The sequence below is a fragment of the Phyllopteryx taeniolatus genome, chromosome 10 (genome assembly GCF_024500385.1).
Source record: "Phyllopteryx taeniolatus isolate TA_2022b chromosome 10, UOR_Ptae_1.2, whole genome shotgun sequence".
Lineage (NCBI taxonomy): Eukaryota > Metazoa > Chordata > Actinopteri > Syngnathiformes > Syngnathidae > Phyllopteryx > Phyllopteryx taeniolatus.
The window spans coordinates 11,591,385-11,609,836 of NC_084511.1; the positions used below are offsets into that span (position 1 = coordinate 11,591,385).

At 44.2% G+C, this 18,452-nt stretch overlaps 1 protein-coding gene across 5 annotated transcripts in view; it reads right to left on the reverse strand.

Annotated features, from left to right (window-relative positions):
* Positions 1-18,452, reverse strand: part of elf1 (E74-like ETS transcription factor 1) — a 68,758-nt gene continuing 50,306 nt past the window's right edge. For 4 of the 5 annotated variants that reach the window (XM_061786974.1, XM_061786973.1, XM_061786975.1 and 1 more), the window contains 7 exons: positions 15,805-15,979; positions 10,822-10,923; positions 8,298-8,459; positions 8,133-8,216; positions 5,806-5,998; positions 4,684-5,007; positions 1-2,394 (listed from right to left, as the gene is read on the reverse strand). In XM_061786974.1, the coding sequence (XP_061642958.1) occupies positions 1,644-2,394; positions 4,684-5,007; positions 5,806-5,998; positions 8,133-8,216; positions 8,298-8,459; positions 10,822-10,923; positions 15,805-15,979 (1,791 nt within the window). In that variant the 3' untranslated portion in view covers positions 1-1,643. Of the gene's footprint in view, positions 2,395-4,683; positions 5,008-5,805; positions 5,999-8,132; positions 8,217-8,297; positions 8,460-10,821; positions 10,924-15,804; positions 15,980-16,142; positions 16,259-18,452 lie in introns of all 5 variants that reach the window. The other variant, XM_061786979.1, reaches the window with a different exon arrangement.

Sequence of the window (18,452 nt, forward strand, 5' to 3'; positions counted from 1 at the left end):
AAGCCTTATAAATCTACTCTATATTCAGCATGAAGAAGGCAATTGACAATCAACAGTCACAAACAACAGTGCTTTAAGGCAAGGGCGGTCTACATACAGGGTATACGAGGTATATGCAGAGCAAAAAAAACAAAAACAAAAGAAGCAAAGACAATTAAGATTTGGATAAGAAAACATCTCCAGTGTAATTATTGATTGTCATAATCTTGCATATATTTGAACAGTATGCATATACATTCAGCTTGTCCTTACAGATCTAGAAAAAAAGACTTTAGTTTAAAAACACCTGCTCTGTGGATCAAGGTCAGCGTGTCTGCATGTTCCTGCCGTGCCTCAACCCACGATAGAGAACGTTTGGCCAATTTAGACAGCACTGTGGATCAATGCGGCTGGGCCGATTGGGGCCGATCACAAGTTTGGCCTCGGGGGGTCATTGGCATATAGCAAAGGCACACACTGGACTCGCACGAGAGCAGGAGCCGAGAGGGCCTTTAAAATTAATAAAACAGCATTGGTAAAGAAGAGACAATGAAAACTGATATATTACCTTTATGTACCTATACTGACTGTTTCGTTTGATACTGATTCTTGAATGCTTTTAATGCGTGACAGCTACAGTGTGCTTGCTGAACAGAAAGAAAAGGCGCATACACAGCAGCAGGATATGTACAACATGTAAGGGGAACGGAAAAAAAGGGAAAAATAAAAGTTTTGTCTTCCTGGTACTAAATGTGTATAGTCTTTGTAATTTCCCTCATGTAAATAGAGTACAAATGTGCCTTTTTTACAGAATTTAGAAGTTCACAAAATAAATAAAATTTGCCGTGGCCTTAATAGTGAATCTCAAGCGTATATCATTTGTATATACAGAGAGAGATCCGTGCATATTCAATCTCATATCAACAGGATTCCAGCCTAAAAAACACAAGACTGATTTAAAAAAAAATAATAATAAATCATCTAGAATTCGTTCTGTCTTTGCCTCCAGTCTGCGCCTAGACTTTGTTTTAAATGCCCTGTTCCGCAGTCTGGAAGCATGGAGCAACGGAGAGGACATGCATGCCTTTTCTTTTGCTTCTGAGAACATAAACTAGTTCCGGTGAAAGTCCCAAAAGCCATCAGTCAGGGTCCTTTTTGCCAGCAAAGGTCTGCACATTGGTTCTTGGCATTCCCTCTGCCGGAAAGTCCAAATTTCCTTGTTTTATATTCAATCCCCCATGTTTTGGTTTGTCCGGAGCCAAGCATCTTTTTTTTTTTAACCATTTACAAGTCCATTGAGATATAAGACAATAACAGACTAACTGGCACATTTGGCAAACAGGCATCCCTGCTTCATGTAATGGCTGTTCTCCTCAAGGAAGGAGTTTGGTGTGTTAATATCTTTGCATGTCCAAAATCTGAAATGTGACATCTTTAGAAAAAAAAAAATGAAACACTCCCTTGATATATTTCTTTAGGCACATGATCACAAAAAAGTGAGTAAACGATTGAATCCTGAGGCTGAGCTCAGCAACCTTGAGGAGCAACGTCTGATCTTGGATCAGATTGCAGCATTGTGGAAAAAATAAAGACAACGACATTCTCGTCCAAATGGTCCACGTGTTGCTTTTTGGTTGAGCTTGAGGAGAAGAAGCAGAGGCATGTCAGGCCTCTGCAGGCTCTGTCTTTATCTGGATAAAGTTTGCGGGCAGCTCCTGCCGGCCTTTGATGGCCTGCTGGGGCTGCAGGGACATCTCCCCTCGCACTTCCAGCTCCTCCACGGGGGTGAGGCCTTCGCACGGGCTGCTGCTCTGGGAAGAGTGTCCGTTGAACACCATCTCGCTGGCGAGCTCCTGGCCGTGGGTGTGACTGGTGTCTATGATCACAGTCCGGTACTGCAGCTCCGCCTCGCCGACGTCCATCTCCTCCTTGGCGAACGTGTTGGCCAGGGAAGGGTCGCCGCTGACCATGGAGTCGAAACAGCAGGAGTCAAGCATCTCCTCTTTCACCTGCAGCCCACAAAAATCACCCGATTTCAGCACGGTAGCAATGACGGTGCCGGGCTGCTGCGCCACCATGGTCTGCCCGCAGGTGGTGTTGATGGTGAGCAGGCGGGGGAGGCTGGAGGCGGGGGAAATGGGGGACGTGCAGTTGGCGGAGGAGGAAGAGATGGCAAACGGACCGAGGTTGGTGGCCAGCAGCTGCTGGGGGAGGCCCTCCTGCAGGCCGTTGGGCGCCTGGATGGTCAGCACATCATTAGCCTCGGTGGTGGGAGGGGGCATGGAGTGGAGGAGGATGCGAGGGCTGGAGCAGTGAGTGGAGACCCCGTTGGGGAGAACGGTGGTGAGGGGCAGGGGCTGAAGGGAACCAGATGATGTCAAGACAACCGGGAGTGAAGCAGAACCATTGAGGGCCCTAGAAAGACAAGAGTACAGTGACGACAGACTTTTTTAATTGCTTGTGCAGTTGATCAAAAAGTCTACACACCCCTGTGCAGATGCGAGGTCAGCGGTGTAAAACATACGGCCCGCGGGCCAGAACTGGCCCGTCAGGGGGTCCAATCTGGCCCGTGGACATTATTCTGCCCATCAGGCAAGTTTTAGTTCATTCATACATGTAGACTCTTTTTTTGAAACTCATGCTTTTGTTTTGACACAAGCACCGTAGAGGCAGAAGTGCTGTGAGTGGCGCAACGTGACATGCACGAAGCTGAGAGAGAAAGATCGGCGGCAATCCATAGGCAGCAAGAGAGTGACACTTTGTGTGAAGCAGTGCCTATATATGTATCATATCATGTATTGTTTGTTATGTAATTTCATGTGCAAATGTGCGCATGTGCAGTTAAAAACGAGTTTGTGAAGTTCATTGGGACATGGGTTTATTAAAGCCTGGATAAAAATGGTTGGGATATGTCAGACAAACAAATCATGTGAGTGACTCGCTGTGGTGACAACCCACTGACAGGAAATTGTTGAAAGTCACTTCTCGACAAATGGTGTATTGACGTCACGGAGCACACACTGCAGCGCACATTTAGTGTCGCTGTTTTTTAACTGTAATCCATTCTACTCGCCTCGTGAGTTTGCATCTTTCATTCGCGTCGGTGTTTACATTCCACCTCAAGCTAACACGAATGACGCACTACTAACGCTCGCTGAACAAGTAAACGAAATTGAAAAAAAAACACCCAGACTCACCCCTCATTATTTTGGGGGGCTTTAACAAAGCTAAACTCAACCACAAACTCTCTAAATACGAGCAGCACATCGACTGTCCTACCAGGGAAAATAACATTTTACACCACATACTATGCTAAATAATGCATACCGTGCCATACCTCGCACAGCTCTGGGCTCGTCTGATCACTGCTTACTTCACTTAATACCAACATACAGGCAAGAACTTAAATGCGCGAAGCCTACATTGAAAACAGTGAAAATGTGGACCAACGAAGCAAAGATAGAACTCCAAAGCTGTCTCGGCTGCACAGACTGGAGTGTCTTTGAAAATTCAGCTAGCAGCCTGGATGAATATAGGGACACTGGCACATCCTATACCAGTTTCTGTGAAGAGCTGTGTGTACCAACAAAGTCATTTCGCACGTTCAATAACAACAAACCGTGGTTCACTGCCAAACTTAAACAACTTCGCCAGACTAAAGAGGATGCATATCGAAGTGGGGAGAGGGCCCTGTATAATGGCGCTACAAACCAGCTGACGAAATAAATTAACAGTTTACCACTAACGACTCTAAATCAGTCTGGGATACATTACAATCGCTAACCAATTACAAGCAACCAACCCCCCAAGCTGAGAACAATAAAAGACTAGCCAACGACTTGAACCCCTTCTACTGCAGTGTCAGAGTTTGGTCCGCATTGCTGCAGTAAGTCGGACTCGTTTCCGGTGAGGGTTGGACTCCGCCAAGGCTGCCCTTTGTCACCGATTCTGTTCATAACTTTTATGGACAGAATTTCTCGGCGCAACCGAGGTGTAGAGGGGGTCCGGTTTGGTGGCCTCAGTTTTGCATCTTTGCTTTTTGCAGATGATGTGGTTCTGTTGGCTTCATCAGGGCGTGATCTCCAGCTCTCACTGGAGCGGTTCGCAGCCGAGTGTGAAGTGTGTATACAGTATTTACATTTGTTTGATGATCTTAAACATTAAAGTGGGGGAATCTATGCAAAAACATAAGAATCTGAGAAGGGGGCCAATACTATTTCACAGCACTGTAGCTCTGTTTCTCTCATTTCTTCTCCTGGCCAATACAGATGATAATGATACTAAAGCAGGGGTCAGCAACCTTTTTGAAACTGAAAGCTACTTCTTGGATACTGATTAATGGAAAGGGCTACCAGTTTGATAGACACTTCTGAAATACCAAATTTGCTCAAATTATCTTACCTTACCATAGTATGACCAATTAAATAATATTTATCTATGTGAAGACACTGCCATTTTAATGGATTTTCACAATATTTTTTTAGGAAACAGATAAATATCAATACGCAACACTTTATTTCTTTAAATCTCAGCAAGTGTTTAGATTTTAAAAGGATCCCTTCTACAACATTCCTAAGAAATCACAATGGCCCGTCACTGATGAGCTATTTTTAAAACAGATACTCATGTGGTCTTTGGGGGCTACCTGGTGCCCACGGGCACCATGTTGGTTACCCCTATACAATAGTATAAAAAAGTGTGTACCTCATAGCCTGCGCCATGTCCGTCCCCTGGTTTCCCTGCAGCATTTGCAGTAGTTGCTCAGTTTGTCCTCCCTGCACTTCCTGCTGCAGAGATTGCTCAATGGGCTCTTTCTTCATCTGCTTGACCTGCTGGTGAGCCCTCCCTCTGGAGCCCCCCCGTGCCACAGACCTCCCGTTGCTGGACCTTTGAGTGCCATACTCGTTGTGACTGTCGGACCCCGCATCATCGTCCTCAATCACCACCAGGTCGGCCGGCATCTCCTTGAACTGATAAACCAGACGCTGACCCTCCACCTTAGCCAGGATCCCTCGCTGGTAGTAGTACCTGCAGTTAATGAGAGTGTAGATCATATGTTAGCATACCGACTGGGAGAATGTTAGCCTTTAATAAACTCTCATGAGAAATAGTACCTGAAAAAAAAGAGCAAGATAAAACATCCTTATCTGCCTGAGCGCTTTTTGTACTCAGGTTGTTATCCTGCTGTATGATTATATACTGTACCAACTGCTAATATGTTAGCAGTCTTATAAATTATATTTGGAAACCATACCACAATACAGGGCAAGATGCAGAACGCTTATCTTTGGCTTTAGGTACATGCCAACTGCCAGCCCTTTAGCATTTTATCAACCCTCATTAGAAATAGTACCTAAAAACAGGGCAAGATGTAAAATCCTCATCAATCTGCCTCAGAGATTTCCCTACCCATCTTGCTATTTTGCTGTATGTTAACATACTAACTGCTACCATGTTAACATTTTATCAATTCTCATTTAATATAGTGCCTGACAACAGTAAAACATGTTAAATCCTTGTCAATTGCCTCAACACTTTCTCTGCTCAGATTACTACTTTGCTGTATGTTAGCATACCTACTGTCACCATGTTGACATTTAATCCTAATACGATGTAATCAAGGGTTTAGTGCTTTATTAAGCCCTTCATTAGCGCTAAAATATGAGACTGCTAAAGTGTCTTTATCTCACAGTCTTTTCTTTTGTCTTATTGTGAACATTTTCACGTCTTTTTCTTCTGCTTTCTGTCACATTCCACCTGCCTGTGGTGTGAAACGTGTTGCACAAATACATTTCCAAAAATATGATGATCCCTCTCTTTTTATACCTGAGCGCTCGTCCCATGGTCTCGTAGTTCATGTCGGGCTTGTTCTTATGTTTGCCCCAAAGCTTGGAGACGGCCTTTGAGTCGACCAGCTTGAATATGCCTTTCTCCCGCTGTGTCCACTTGATGTATTTGGGACAGGTGTTCTTGTCCTGCAGTAAGGCCAGCAGGAATTCCCACAGGTAGATGGTGTTCCCTGCAGATGATGACAGGGAAATGACATTGCATTTGCTGTTTTGATTTATTTCTTTTCAAACACACCTGGCATCCACGGAGGAGACTTGTATTATTCAGTCCATATTTTCAAAGATACACTTTCTCAATTGCACTAGAATAGTTGATCAACCCAAGGTTGTAAAATTCTGAAGTTTTGGAAGTTGCAAAACAGGGCGTTCAAACCACAGAGACAACAATCGATCAGCTTTATTTGCAACAATTCCAAAACAATTAGTAGCCTCAACAAGGATTGTTAAAAGAAAGAGAATTACCTGTATATACACAGGAAGCTACAGTATATGAAGCAAACAGACACACGTTCAAAGTACATGCATTGCAGGCAATTGTGAAGTTGTAAATTTCCCACCTCGAACTAGGTAATTTGGATTCATCTACGATTCAAGCATTCAAATTTTACTTTTCAGCAATGATTTTTGTCTATTTTGACTGGAAAACAGTGCCCTTGACATGTCACCGGACACAGCACTCACAAATCCAGCATAGATTGATACCAGTATTTATCTGTCTTTCTTTACAGGGCTTAAATTTCTGTTTTTAACTTGTATGACAAGTAAGAATGGTAAAAATAAAAAAGAGAGACGCATTTGACATTCATCATGACATTTATTTGCTATCCATCCATTTTCCGTAACGCTTGTCTACACTAGGGGCATCTATGCCAGCTATCTCTGGGCGAGAGGCGGGGTATACCCTGAACTCGTCGCCAGCCAATTGCAGGGCACATATAGACAAAAAAATCATTCACCTACCATGCATGTTTTTTTTTTTTAATGTGGGAGGAAACGGGCCAGCACGGTGAACAAACGGTTCGCACATCTGCCTCACAGTTCTAGGGATCGGGGTTCAAATCCCAGCCCCACATGTGTGGGGTTTGCATTTTCTCCCCGTGCCTAGGTGGGTTTTTCTCCAGGCACTCCTGTTTCCTCCCACATCCCAAAAACATGCGTGTAGGTTGATTGAAGACTCTAAATTGCCCGTAAGTGTTAATGTATGTGTGAATCGTTGTTTGTTTCTATGTGCCCTGCGATGGGCTGGCGACCGGTTCTGAGTGTACCCCGCCTTCTGCCCGACGATAGCTGGGATAGGCTCCAGCAGCCCGCGACCCTAGTGAGGATAAGCGCTAAAGAAATTGGATGGATGGATGGATGGATGGATGGGAGGAAACCAGAGTACCCAGAGAAAATCCATGCAGGAAGGAGGAGAACATGCAAACTCCACACAGGCGAGGCCGGATTTGAACCCGGGTCCTCAGAACTGTGAGGCAGATGTGCTAACCAGTTGTGCACCATGCCGCATTATTTGATATATAATATTAGCCGTACTTCTTTTTATACCTGTATGACTGTTGTTACTCCTGTTTTTTTTACTGTACAGTACTTTTGACTTTTGATCCAACATCATGAACTCCACAAATGCAATGTTTAACTTGATACCTGTATTTATCTGTCGCTACAGTAGTTAACTTCTTTTTACAACTGTATGACAGTAAGTTAGCTGTTTTTCATGACAAAGTTAAGACTACTCTTTTTGATAAGACTATTATTCTTAACATTAGAAGTCGGTAATACGTTTTTATTTTTACACTTAACTTAAAACTTAAGAAAGTTATGATGTTACTTTAAGATGCCTGGTTTTATCACAAAACGTCCTTTATTTCCTGTGTAAATGTCAACCAATCTGAGGTCGACAGCATTCTGATGTGTATCGTGTTTGACCTTGTATTGAGTGCATGTGGGCGTATTGGGATGGACTAAATAACAGAAAGGCAGAAAGTCGATTAATGTGCGGCGTGCTTTAACCAGAGGTGGTTAAAAACAGTAACGTTCCCAGTAGTCACTCGAATCCCAGCCGCCGTGACAGAGTGATGTATATGCATGAGACTAAAATGTGTCGCCCTGTGCGGTTCACAATAGTCTCTATCAGTGGAGCATCAAGGTGCCTGAAAGCGTGTCCCTGCAGGCCCTGAGAAATGCATCATTCACACCTGGCTGTTTGCACATAGGGTGACACACAGAGAGTGCGCCACAAGAGGGGGAGAGACCTTGATTTTGATTGGCTCGTTACAAGGAGGCCCACATGTTATCGAGGCTTACCTTTGCCCTCTTTGCTCTTCTTCCTCAGTGGAAGATTCGGGGTAGAGATGGGGGAGCAGGAGCGTACCGCACGGGGCTTCCTCACTGAGACAAATTGAAGAGAGAGGCAGGGTAAAATAATTACCACACACATTGTATACATGTTTTGTTGGAAAACAAGCTCACCTTTATTTTTTTTCTGCGGCTTCAAGGGACATCTTTGGGGGATCTCGTCCATGGATGAGGTGTCCTCATCCAGCGACAGGTCAAGGGCGCCATTCTCCATGTGGTCGGGCCGTAGGGGCGCGTACGTCAGGTCCGCTTCCAGCATCGTGCCGTAGGTGTGAACTAAACCACAGTCAAGAAGACCAAAAAAAAAAAAAAGTCCCTGGATGATGTGTGACACAAAACATCATCAAATCATCAAATGCCATGAGCTCCAGCTGAGCTTAAGTGAGGGACCTGAGTTCCCTTTAACATATTAATACACTGGTGCTGGTCATATAATTTGAATATCACGAAAAAGTTGATTTATTTCAGTAATTTCATTCAAAAAGCGAAACTTGTGTATTATATTCAGTAATTACACACAGAATATTACTTAAGACTGATACAAAAAAAATATTTCTCGAAATAATGGCCAACAGAAAATTATGAACATGAAAACTATGAGCATGTAGAGCACTCAATACTGAGTTGGGGTTCCTTTTGCCTGAATTATCGCAGCAATGCGGTGTGGCATGGAGTCGATCAGTCTCTGGCACTGCTCAGGTGTTATGAGAGCCCAGGTGGCTCTGATAGTGGCCTTCAGGTCTTCTGCATTGTTGGGTCTGGCGTATCTTCCTCTTCACAATACCCCATAGATTTTCTATGGGGTTGAGGTCAGGCGAGTTTGCTGGCCAATCAAGAACAGGGATACCTTAAACCTTAAACCAGGTCCTGGTAGCTTTGGCACTGTGTGCAGTTGCCAAGTCCTGTTGGAAAATAAAATCTGCATCTCCATAAAGTTGGTCAGCAGCAGGAAGCACGAAGTGCTCTAAAACTTCCTGGTATACGTGTTGACTTTGGACCTAAGAAAACACAGTGGACCAACACCAGGAGATGTCACGGCACCCCAAACCATCACTGACGTGGATTCTCTGCCTCTCCTCTCTTCCTCCAGACTCTGGGACCTGGATTTCCAGAGGACATGCAAAATTTACTTACATCAGCGAACATAACTTTGGACCACTCAGTAGCAGTGCAGTCCTTTTTGTCTTTAGCCCAGGCGAGACGCTTCTGTCGCTGTCTCTTGTTCAAGAATGGCTCAACCCAAGGAACGTGACAGCTGAAACCCATGTCTTGCATACGTCTGTGCGTGGTGGTTCTTGAAGCACTGACTCCAGCTGCAATCCACTCTTTGTGAATTTGCCCCACATTTTTGAATTGGTTTTGTTTCACAATCCTCTCCACGGTGTGGTTATCCCTATTGCTTGTTCACTCTTTTATACCACATCTTTTCCTGCCCTTCGCCTCTCTATTCATGTGCTTGGACACAGAGCTCTGTGAACAGCCAGCCTCTTTAGCAATGACCTTTTGTGTCTTGCCCTCCTTGTGCAAGGTGTCAATGGTCGTCTTTTGGACAACTGTCAGGTCAGCAGTCTTCCCCATGATTGTGTAGCCTACAGAACTAGACTGAGAGACCATTTAAAGGCCTTTGCCGGTTTTTTGAGTTACGTGGATGGATAGATTAGAGTGTGGCACCAGGAGTCTTCAATATTGGATCTAACCACAAAATTATAATTTTCTGAGATACTCAATTTGGGGTTTTCATTCGTTGTCAGTAAAAATCATCAATATTGAAATAAGCACTTGAAATATGTCAGTCTGTGTGAAATGAACGAATACATTATACAAGTTTCACTTTTTGAATGGAATTACTAGAATAAATCAACTTTTTTATGACATTCTAATTATATGACCAGCACCTGTAGTCGAGCCACACCTCCAAAGTGGTAAAAATTTTACCTGAATGAAATGAAATTCTACAGGAAAAAAATTAATCTAAGGTTCGTGTAGGTTTTTTTTTTCTCGCTTGTAAAGCCACCAAAAAGGCTTACAGTGAAGGCAAAGAGGAACATTGTCAAAAGAACAGGGAATGGAAGATGCCAACACAGGTCAATGGCTGACTGTGCATTTTAATATTGTTTTAATGTTATATTTCAGTATTCAGTATTTCAGTATGATAGGTAAAATGTGAGCCTGGAAAGATTCTGTTCCACTAGATCTCTACGTGATTTTAATTTTTTTCTAAATCTCAACAAAGAATCCATCCTTTGATGGTCCACTATATTGGGTATTCCTAGGGTAGGTTAGGCAACACGGTAGTCAAATGGTTAGCACGTCTGCCGCACAATCGAGAGGTTTTAGGTTCAAATCTCTGTGAAGTTCCATGCTCACACTGTGCTTGCATGTTTTTGTTCTAAGAATAAATTGTCCATAGGTGTAATGTGAATGTGAGTGGGATTGCTTGTTTAACTGTGTGCCATGCGATTGGCTGGCAACCTCTCGCCTAAAGTCAGCGAGGATCCGCTTCAGCTCATTCGAGACCTTAATAAATACTATGGAAAATGAAAATGGACGGCGTGATGAAAATAACTACATAACCTTGTGAACGAGTGGAGATGAATGTTCGAGAAGCAGCATATTTGTCAACAAAAAGTCATCTTACGCATGCGCTTCTCGTCCAGTATGTTGTTTGGCGACTCCATGTTGAGCAGAGCCGCAGCGGCCTCGTTTGTCTCCATGCTGTCCTCTCCACCTGACACCGTTTCTAAGAAAAATAACAATAATAAGACATTAGCTCCTTCAGTGTTATCATGTGGCGCACCTGCATGGGTATCAGAGCTCAGTGCCAGCACCAGATACTCGATTGGGGACACCTGCACACTAGAATAGGATCCAATACAAGAACTGTTTCCTACATTTCGTTCATATTTGAGTGGATCAGACATGTAAGCGATTTTCTGCAATTGGCTGGCGACCAGTAAAGGGTGTACCACGGCCTTCACCAAAGTCAGCTGGAATAGGCTCCAGCTCACCCGTGACTCTAATGAGAATAAGCACTATAGAAAATGGATGGATGTAAGCTATTATTAATCATCAGTCAGACACACAAATTTTGTACATACATGTTAGCTGTATATGTTGATTTTATGGATGTATATTGATGTATTTTAGTCATTTAGGGTCCCAGGGGCGGAAGTGAATGTTTAATTTAGTTCTTGAGCTGGAAAAAATGTGGACAGACTGGGCAGCTGTACCTAATGAAGTGTCCCCATTAGTGACAGCATAGACAAATGCAGTGGAACCAGCAAAGTCAAATGCGCTGAAAGTGGAATAAGTTGAAGTCAAATCAAATATCTCTGAAAAAATACACCTCCATAATCATGGTGTTTGTGCTTTCCTTTTTCTTTAGCTGTTTTTTTGGGGGGTTGGGGGGGGTGTCACCACAGAAGGCTACCGGGTGGCGAAGAAAAGTGTGATGAAAACCATAGACCAGGAGGAAAGCATCTGTGGCTTCTTCTTCTTCCTCTTTTCCATTCGGCTTGTCCCGTTAGGGGTCGCCACAGCGTGTCATCCTTTTCCATGTAAGCCTATCTCCTGCATCCTCCTCTCTAACACCAACTGCCTTCATGTCATCCCTCATCACATCTTCCTCAAGCTCTCTTGCCTGGCAGCATCATCCTCATCATCCTTCTACCAATATACTCACTATCTCTTCTCTGGATGTGTCCAAACCATCGAAGTCTGTTATCTATAACTTTGTCTAACTTGGCCGTCATTCTGAGGAGCTCATTTGTAATTTTATCCAACCTGGTCACTCCGAGAGCGAACCTCAACATCTTCATTTCCGCCACCTCCAGCTCTGCATCCTGTTGTCTCTTCGGTGCCACTGTCTCTAATCCGTACATCATGACTAGCCTCACCAGTGTCTTGTAAACTTTGCCCTTCATCCTAGCAGAGACTCTTCTGTCACATAACACACCTGACACCTTCCTCCACCCGTTCCAACCTGCTTGGACCCGTTTCTTCACTTCATGACCACACTCACCATTGCTCTGGACGGTTGACCCCAAGTATTTAAAGTCCACCACCCTTGCTATCTCTTCTCCCTGTAGCCTCACTCTCCCCCCTCCACCCCTCTCATTGTTGCCCATATATTCTGTCTTACTTTGGCTAATCTTCAGTCCTCTGCTTTCCAGTGCATGCCTCCACCTTTCTAATTGTTCCTCCACCTGCTCCCTGTCCACAGGGATTCCAGTCTAACCTCATCTGTCAGCCTATCCATCACCACTGCAAACAGCAAGGGGCTCAGGGCTGATCCTTGATGCAGCCCCACCTCCACCTTAAATTCCTCTGTCACACCAACAGCACACTTCACCACTGTTCTGCTGCCCTCGTACATGTCCTGTATTATTCTAACATACTTCTCTGCCACTCCAGACCTCCGCATGCAGTATCACAGTTCCTCTCTGGGTACTCTGTCATACGCTTTCTATAGATCTACAAAGACACAATGCAGCTCCTTCTGAACTTCTCTGTACTTTTCCATCAACATCCTCAAGGCAAATAATGCATCTGTGGTACTCTTTCTAGGCATAAAACCATACTGTTGCTCGCAAATACTCACTTCCATCCTGAGTCTAGCCTCCACTACTCTTTCCCATAACTTCACCGTGTGGCTCATCAACTTTATTCCTCTATAGTTCCCACAGCTCTGCACATCACCCTTGTTCTTAAAAATGGGCAAAGCACACTTTTCCTCCATTCCTCAGGCATCTTCTCACCCGCTAGAATTCTATTGAACAAGCTGGTCAAAACCTCCACAGCCACCTCTCCTGGATGCTTCCATACCTCCACAGGAATGTCATCAACTGCCTTTCCATTTTTCATCCTCTTTAATGCATTTCTAACTTCCCCCTTACTTATCATTGCCACTTCCTGGTCCACCACACTTGGCTCCTCTACTCTTCCTTCTCTCTCATTTTCCTCATTCATCAACTCCTCAAAGTATTCTTTCCATCACAGACAGACAGACGCGCACACGCACACGCACACGCACACTACTGGCATTATCTATCCATCCATTTTCTGAGCCACTTCTCCTCACGAGGGTCGCGGGCGTGCTGGAGCCTATCCCAGCTAACATCGGGCAGGAGGCGGGGTACACCGTGAACTGGTTGCCAGCCAATCGCAGGGCACATACAAACAAACAACCATTCACATTCACACCTACAGGCAATTTAGAGTCGTCAATTAACCTAGCATGCATGTTTTTGGGATGTGGGAGGAAACCTGAGTGCCCGGAGAGAACCCAGGCAGGCACGGGGAGAACATGCAAACTCCAAACAGGCGGGATTCAATCCCCGGCCCTCAGAACTGTGAGGCAGACGCTCTAACCAGTCGTCCACCGTGCCGCCTACTGGCACCAGTCAACACGTTTCCATCTCTATGGAATGTATCTCCCTAACCTGCTGCACATCTTCCCATCTCTATTCCTCTGTCTGGCCAACCTGTATAGATCCTTTTCTCCTTCTTTAGTGTCCAACCTGCCATACATGTCATCATATGCCTCTTGTTTGGCCTTTGCCACCTCAACCTTTGCCCTACGTCGCATCTGAATGTATTCCTTTCGCCTCTCCTCGGTCCTCTCAGTGTCCCACTTCTTAGCTAACCTCTTTCCTTATATGAGTTCCTGTACTGTGAGGTTCCAGCACCAAGTCTCCTTCTCTCCTTTCCTGCCAGAAGATACACCAAGTACTCTCCTGCCTGTCTTTCTGATCACCTTGGCTGCAGTGGTCCAGTCTTCTGGAAGCTCCTCCTGCCCACCGAGAGCCTGTCTCAGCTCTTCTCGAAAAGCTTGACAACAGTCTTCCTATTTCAGCTTCCACCACATGGTTCTCTGCTCTGCCTTTGTCTTCTTAATCTTCCCCCCCACCACCACAGTCATCTTACACACCACCATCCTATGCTGTCTAGACACACTCTCCCCTACCACTACCTTACAGTCAGTAACCTCCTTCAGATTACATCGTCTGCACAAGATGTAATCCACCTGCGTGCTTCTACCTCCGCTCTTGTAGGTCACCCTATGTTCCTGCCTCTTCTGGAAGAAAGTGTTAACTACAGCCATTTACATCCTTTTTTCCAAAGTCTACCACCATCTGTCCCTCCAAGTTCCTTTCCTGGATGCCATACTTACCCATCACTTCTTCATCACCCCTATTTCCTTCACCAACATGTCCATTACAATCTACACCAATCTCGACTCTCTCTCTGTCTGGGATGCTCAGAACTACTTCGTTTAGCTCCTTCCAGAATTTCTCTTTCACCTATAGGTCACATCCTACCGGTGGGTCATAGGCGCTAATCACATTATACATAACACCCTTAATTTGAAGTTTCAGCCTCATCACTCGATCTGATACTCTTTTCACCTCCAAGATATTCTTTGCTAAGGCTTCCTCTAAAATAACCCCTACTCCATCTTCCCATCTACACCATGGTAAAATTATTTTAACCTTGCCCCAAAACATCTAGCCTTACTGCCTTTCCACTTGCTTTCCTGGACACACAATATATTAACCTTTCTCCTAACCATCATGTCAACCAACTCCCGAGATTTTCAATAGTCCCAACATTCAAAGTCCCCACATTCAGTTCTAGGCTCTGTGCTTTCCTCTTCTCTTTCTGCCTAAGAACCCGCTTTCCACCTCTCCTTTGTCTTCGACCCACAGTAGCTGAATTTCCACCGGCGCCCTGCAGGTTAACGGTGCCGGGGGCGGACGTTAACCCGGGCCACGACCAATCCGGTATGGAATTCTTTAGATGAACGCTCATATTTGTTTGGCTAAGGTTTAAGCCGGAAGTCATGGTCTGTCCCTGCAGTTCCGTTATTGGAGCTTGGGTGGCGCTTTGCAGCCCTCTCCCCCTCTCTCTTTTCCCAGTAATCAGCACCACCTCAGCCGCGGACCTGTTACCAATCAGCACTCTACTCTGCCTGCATTTAAGCCTTCCAGATCCAAGACTCCACTGCCAGAGTATTAACGTTCTCCTGTGGTACAACGCCTCCCAATCCTACACGTAAGCTACGCTATCCTTCTGACCTCCATGTTTTTCATTGTCCTCAGTGCTCCTTCCGTGTTCCCCGCCGAGTGACTTCTTCCTTCACGCCGCCAAACCATCCGCCTGTTCACGCCACCGCCTGCCACACATTCCCTGCCTCGACAACCCACCAGTACGTCTCAAGGATCAGCTCCCTCTTTCCATAAACCGTTCATCCCAAACCTCTCAGCCTCCGCCTGCTTCTGAGTCCAGTCAAAATCGAATCGTGACAACGCATGCCCTTCCTGACGCAACCCTCTGCATTTATCCGGGCTTGGGACCGGCCTACAGTTTGCACTGGCTTGTGCCCCCCATAGGGCTGCATTAAGAAAGCATCTGTGGCTGCTCAGTACAATATGAGACTTTATTTATTCTAGCAACATGACACCTTCGGATACCTTCTTGAGTAAATGTCTGTCAGGCCTCTTGTTGGGTGAGTACTGAGTATGTTTCCTTTTTTTTTTTTTTTTTTATTTTATTTAGGAGGGGGCAAGCGCTCTAGAAAATGGATCGATGGATGATGTCTCTAAATGTCTCATATTCCTACCTGAGAGGTCCACTCCTCCCACTAGGATGGAGGGCACCTCCACCACATGCATGGCGTTGTCCATCATGATGCCATTGGTCACCTCGTCAGACTCCAGGCCCGAGTACACCTGCAGCAGATCTGTGGTGGGCACCTGCTCCACAATCACGGCCGGGAACACAGATGGGTCATCCAGCTGTGACAGACAGACGCGCACACACACACGCACACACACATGCACACACACATGCACGCACACACACACACACACACAGGGTTGAGTGCGAGGCAGAGGGTTGGCTCAATGCAGTCTACATTGTAAAACAACATAAAAACCCCTGATAGATGAATATCACCACCTGATTTGCTGCCTCTTATTTTCACAGCCGTATCAAAGCAAGCCAGCACCATGTGCAATTTGGGCTAATGTGTAGCAGCGGAGAAGAGGAGCTCATTTCTGAAGCGTTCAAGTAATCTGTGGAGAGTCATCAAAAGGAAGAAGACAGGCTGCAAAAATCAGCCTAACTCTCCCACACAGGGAAGCTTGGCTGGGAAACAGTCAATGTGAATGCTATAATTGGGAATTTCTCACACAATGTGCTTTGGGAATCTGTCCTGTGGGCAATATTTCACTTTTACACATTCACAGTCTTAACTGATTGTCTCGATGCAAAATCGGCCCTCCAGTCAAAACATGTTTGAAGTTATTGAAATGATAAATCCATATTTACTCACTTGCCAGGTTAGGTACAATCTAAATCATACCCATAAACAGATAATAATGCCGACCTTTTTTCTTTTGAATGACACTGACAGAAAATGATCAAAGCAAGAATAATACATGTCTGCATTGTCTTGCAATGTGTACGCATCATAAATGCGAGTTGGTTCTATGTTGGTTACCTTTCTAGCTTCATGAGAGGATCCAAATATTGGAAACAGCTCTTTCTAATATAAAAAAACACAATGAAAAATTTTTTGAAATGAAATGAATGAATAAATAAATATTAGGTAGTAGAGCTCTGAGATCTGCCGTCTCAGATCAGATAAAGAAGCAAAGAGTCCAAAGCAAAAAAGCTTTTAGCTGCTTTGCTGCAGGCAAATGGAATAAGTTGCCAATAGAATTGAAGTCAGCCCCAAGTCTCAGTGTCTTTAAAGCCAGATTAAAAAGCTTTTTAGAACATTTCCATTTCCAATTTTACATGATCTTTTCAAACTGTACGTTGTTTTTATTGTATTTTTTCTCTTTATTTTTATTTTTTTATTTTTTGTTTTTTTTTTGTTTTTAAGCTGCTTCATATTTTTCTCTTTATTGTTTTAATGCTTTGGTCATGTACAGCATATTGAGTTCCCTTGTGTATGAAATGCGCTATGTAAATAAATTTGCTTTGCTTTGCTTTATGTACTGTACGTATTGTAAATAATTTTATTGTGTAGCCAAATATGTGTGTGTACGTTTTTCGTCCCTATCACTTGGACATTGTGGATGATTTTATTTAATGCAGTCACACCACCAACCCACTAGATGACAGCAGAGTACATATTAAGATTACCCTGACTGTTGCGCCAAAGGCTGAAAAATTGCCTCACCTCAGGGAGCCATCATTACAAAGCAGTTCATGAAACAATGCTGGGTGTTTCTCGACATTTCTTTTTAACTACATATCCCAAAAAAACATCCTCTAAGTTGTAAAGACTTCCAGTCAAATGTAGAAAAAATAAATAAATAAATAAAACATTTTCATTCTATATAATATTATGATTTGTGTGCATGTGAGTGTAATGCAGTGATTAGCATCATTGCAGACTTGTAGTATATAAATTGGGAATTGGCACTAACAGTCCTGCGCTTCATTAAAAGTGAGAAAGGATGGCAAGGGTGCAGGAGGAGGAAGAGGAACAAAGGCTTATCTGTGATGTTAGACAAGTGTCCATTGTTGGCTTGAACCTCTGCGGAATACCAGGTGTTCAGGCCTTACGAGGGAGGGTTGGTCTGATTAGCCCATTTTGGCTACACTTTAACCAGGCCTGCGAACAGAGCAGCTTGTGATTTGCCGCCATTGTTAGCAGGCCGATGCTCCCGACTTCACGCAAAATGAGTGACAACAAATACACGTTGTGTCATGTGCGCAGACAAATGTTTGCTTTGACTACAAAAAAATATCAGTAGCAATGTTTCCCATTCGTCCCTGTCTGATACTATCAGATGTAGTAAGATGGTGCGGCTAACAAGTGTGCCTGTCAGCGCCCTTGAGAAAGTCAAGTGTGTGCGTGGGTGCAGACATTTTGACTATTGGTCGATTCAACTCCCCAAACAGCAACTCTTCCTTACCTGACTAATTACTGACAGTACTGTTGTCTCTGCAGATGTTGTGATGGTATACTAGCTCAGTGTTTCCCACCATTTATTGCGCCAGGCCTTGCAGTATGTTTTAAATTACAAAATCTCACCCCACCAAAGAAAAATGTGACAAAAAGTACATAGTATACTAAAATAATGATGATCTGCAGTTGCAGTGAAAGAGCATTTAATTGTTCTACCTGAAACTACAGTATATGTCGCTCACATGGATATATGAACAAAGATGCATTATTTGTAGTAAATTAAGTTTTAAGTGAAGTTGGACAATTTTCAGCATCTTTCACGGCACACTAATGTGCCATGAATC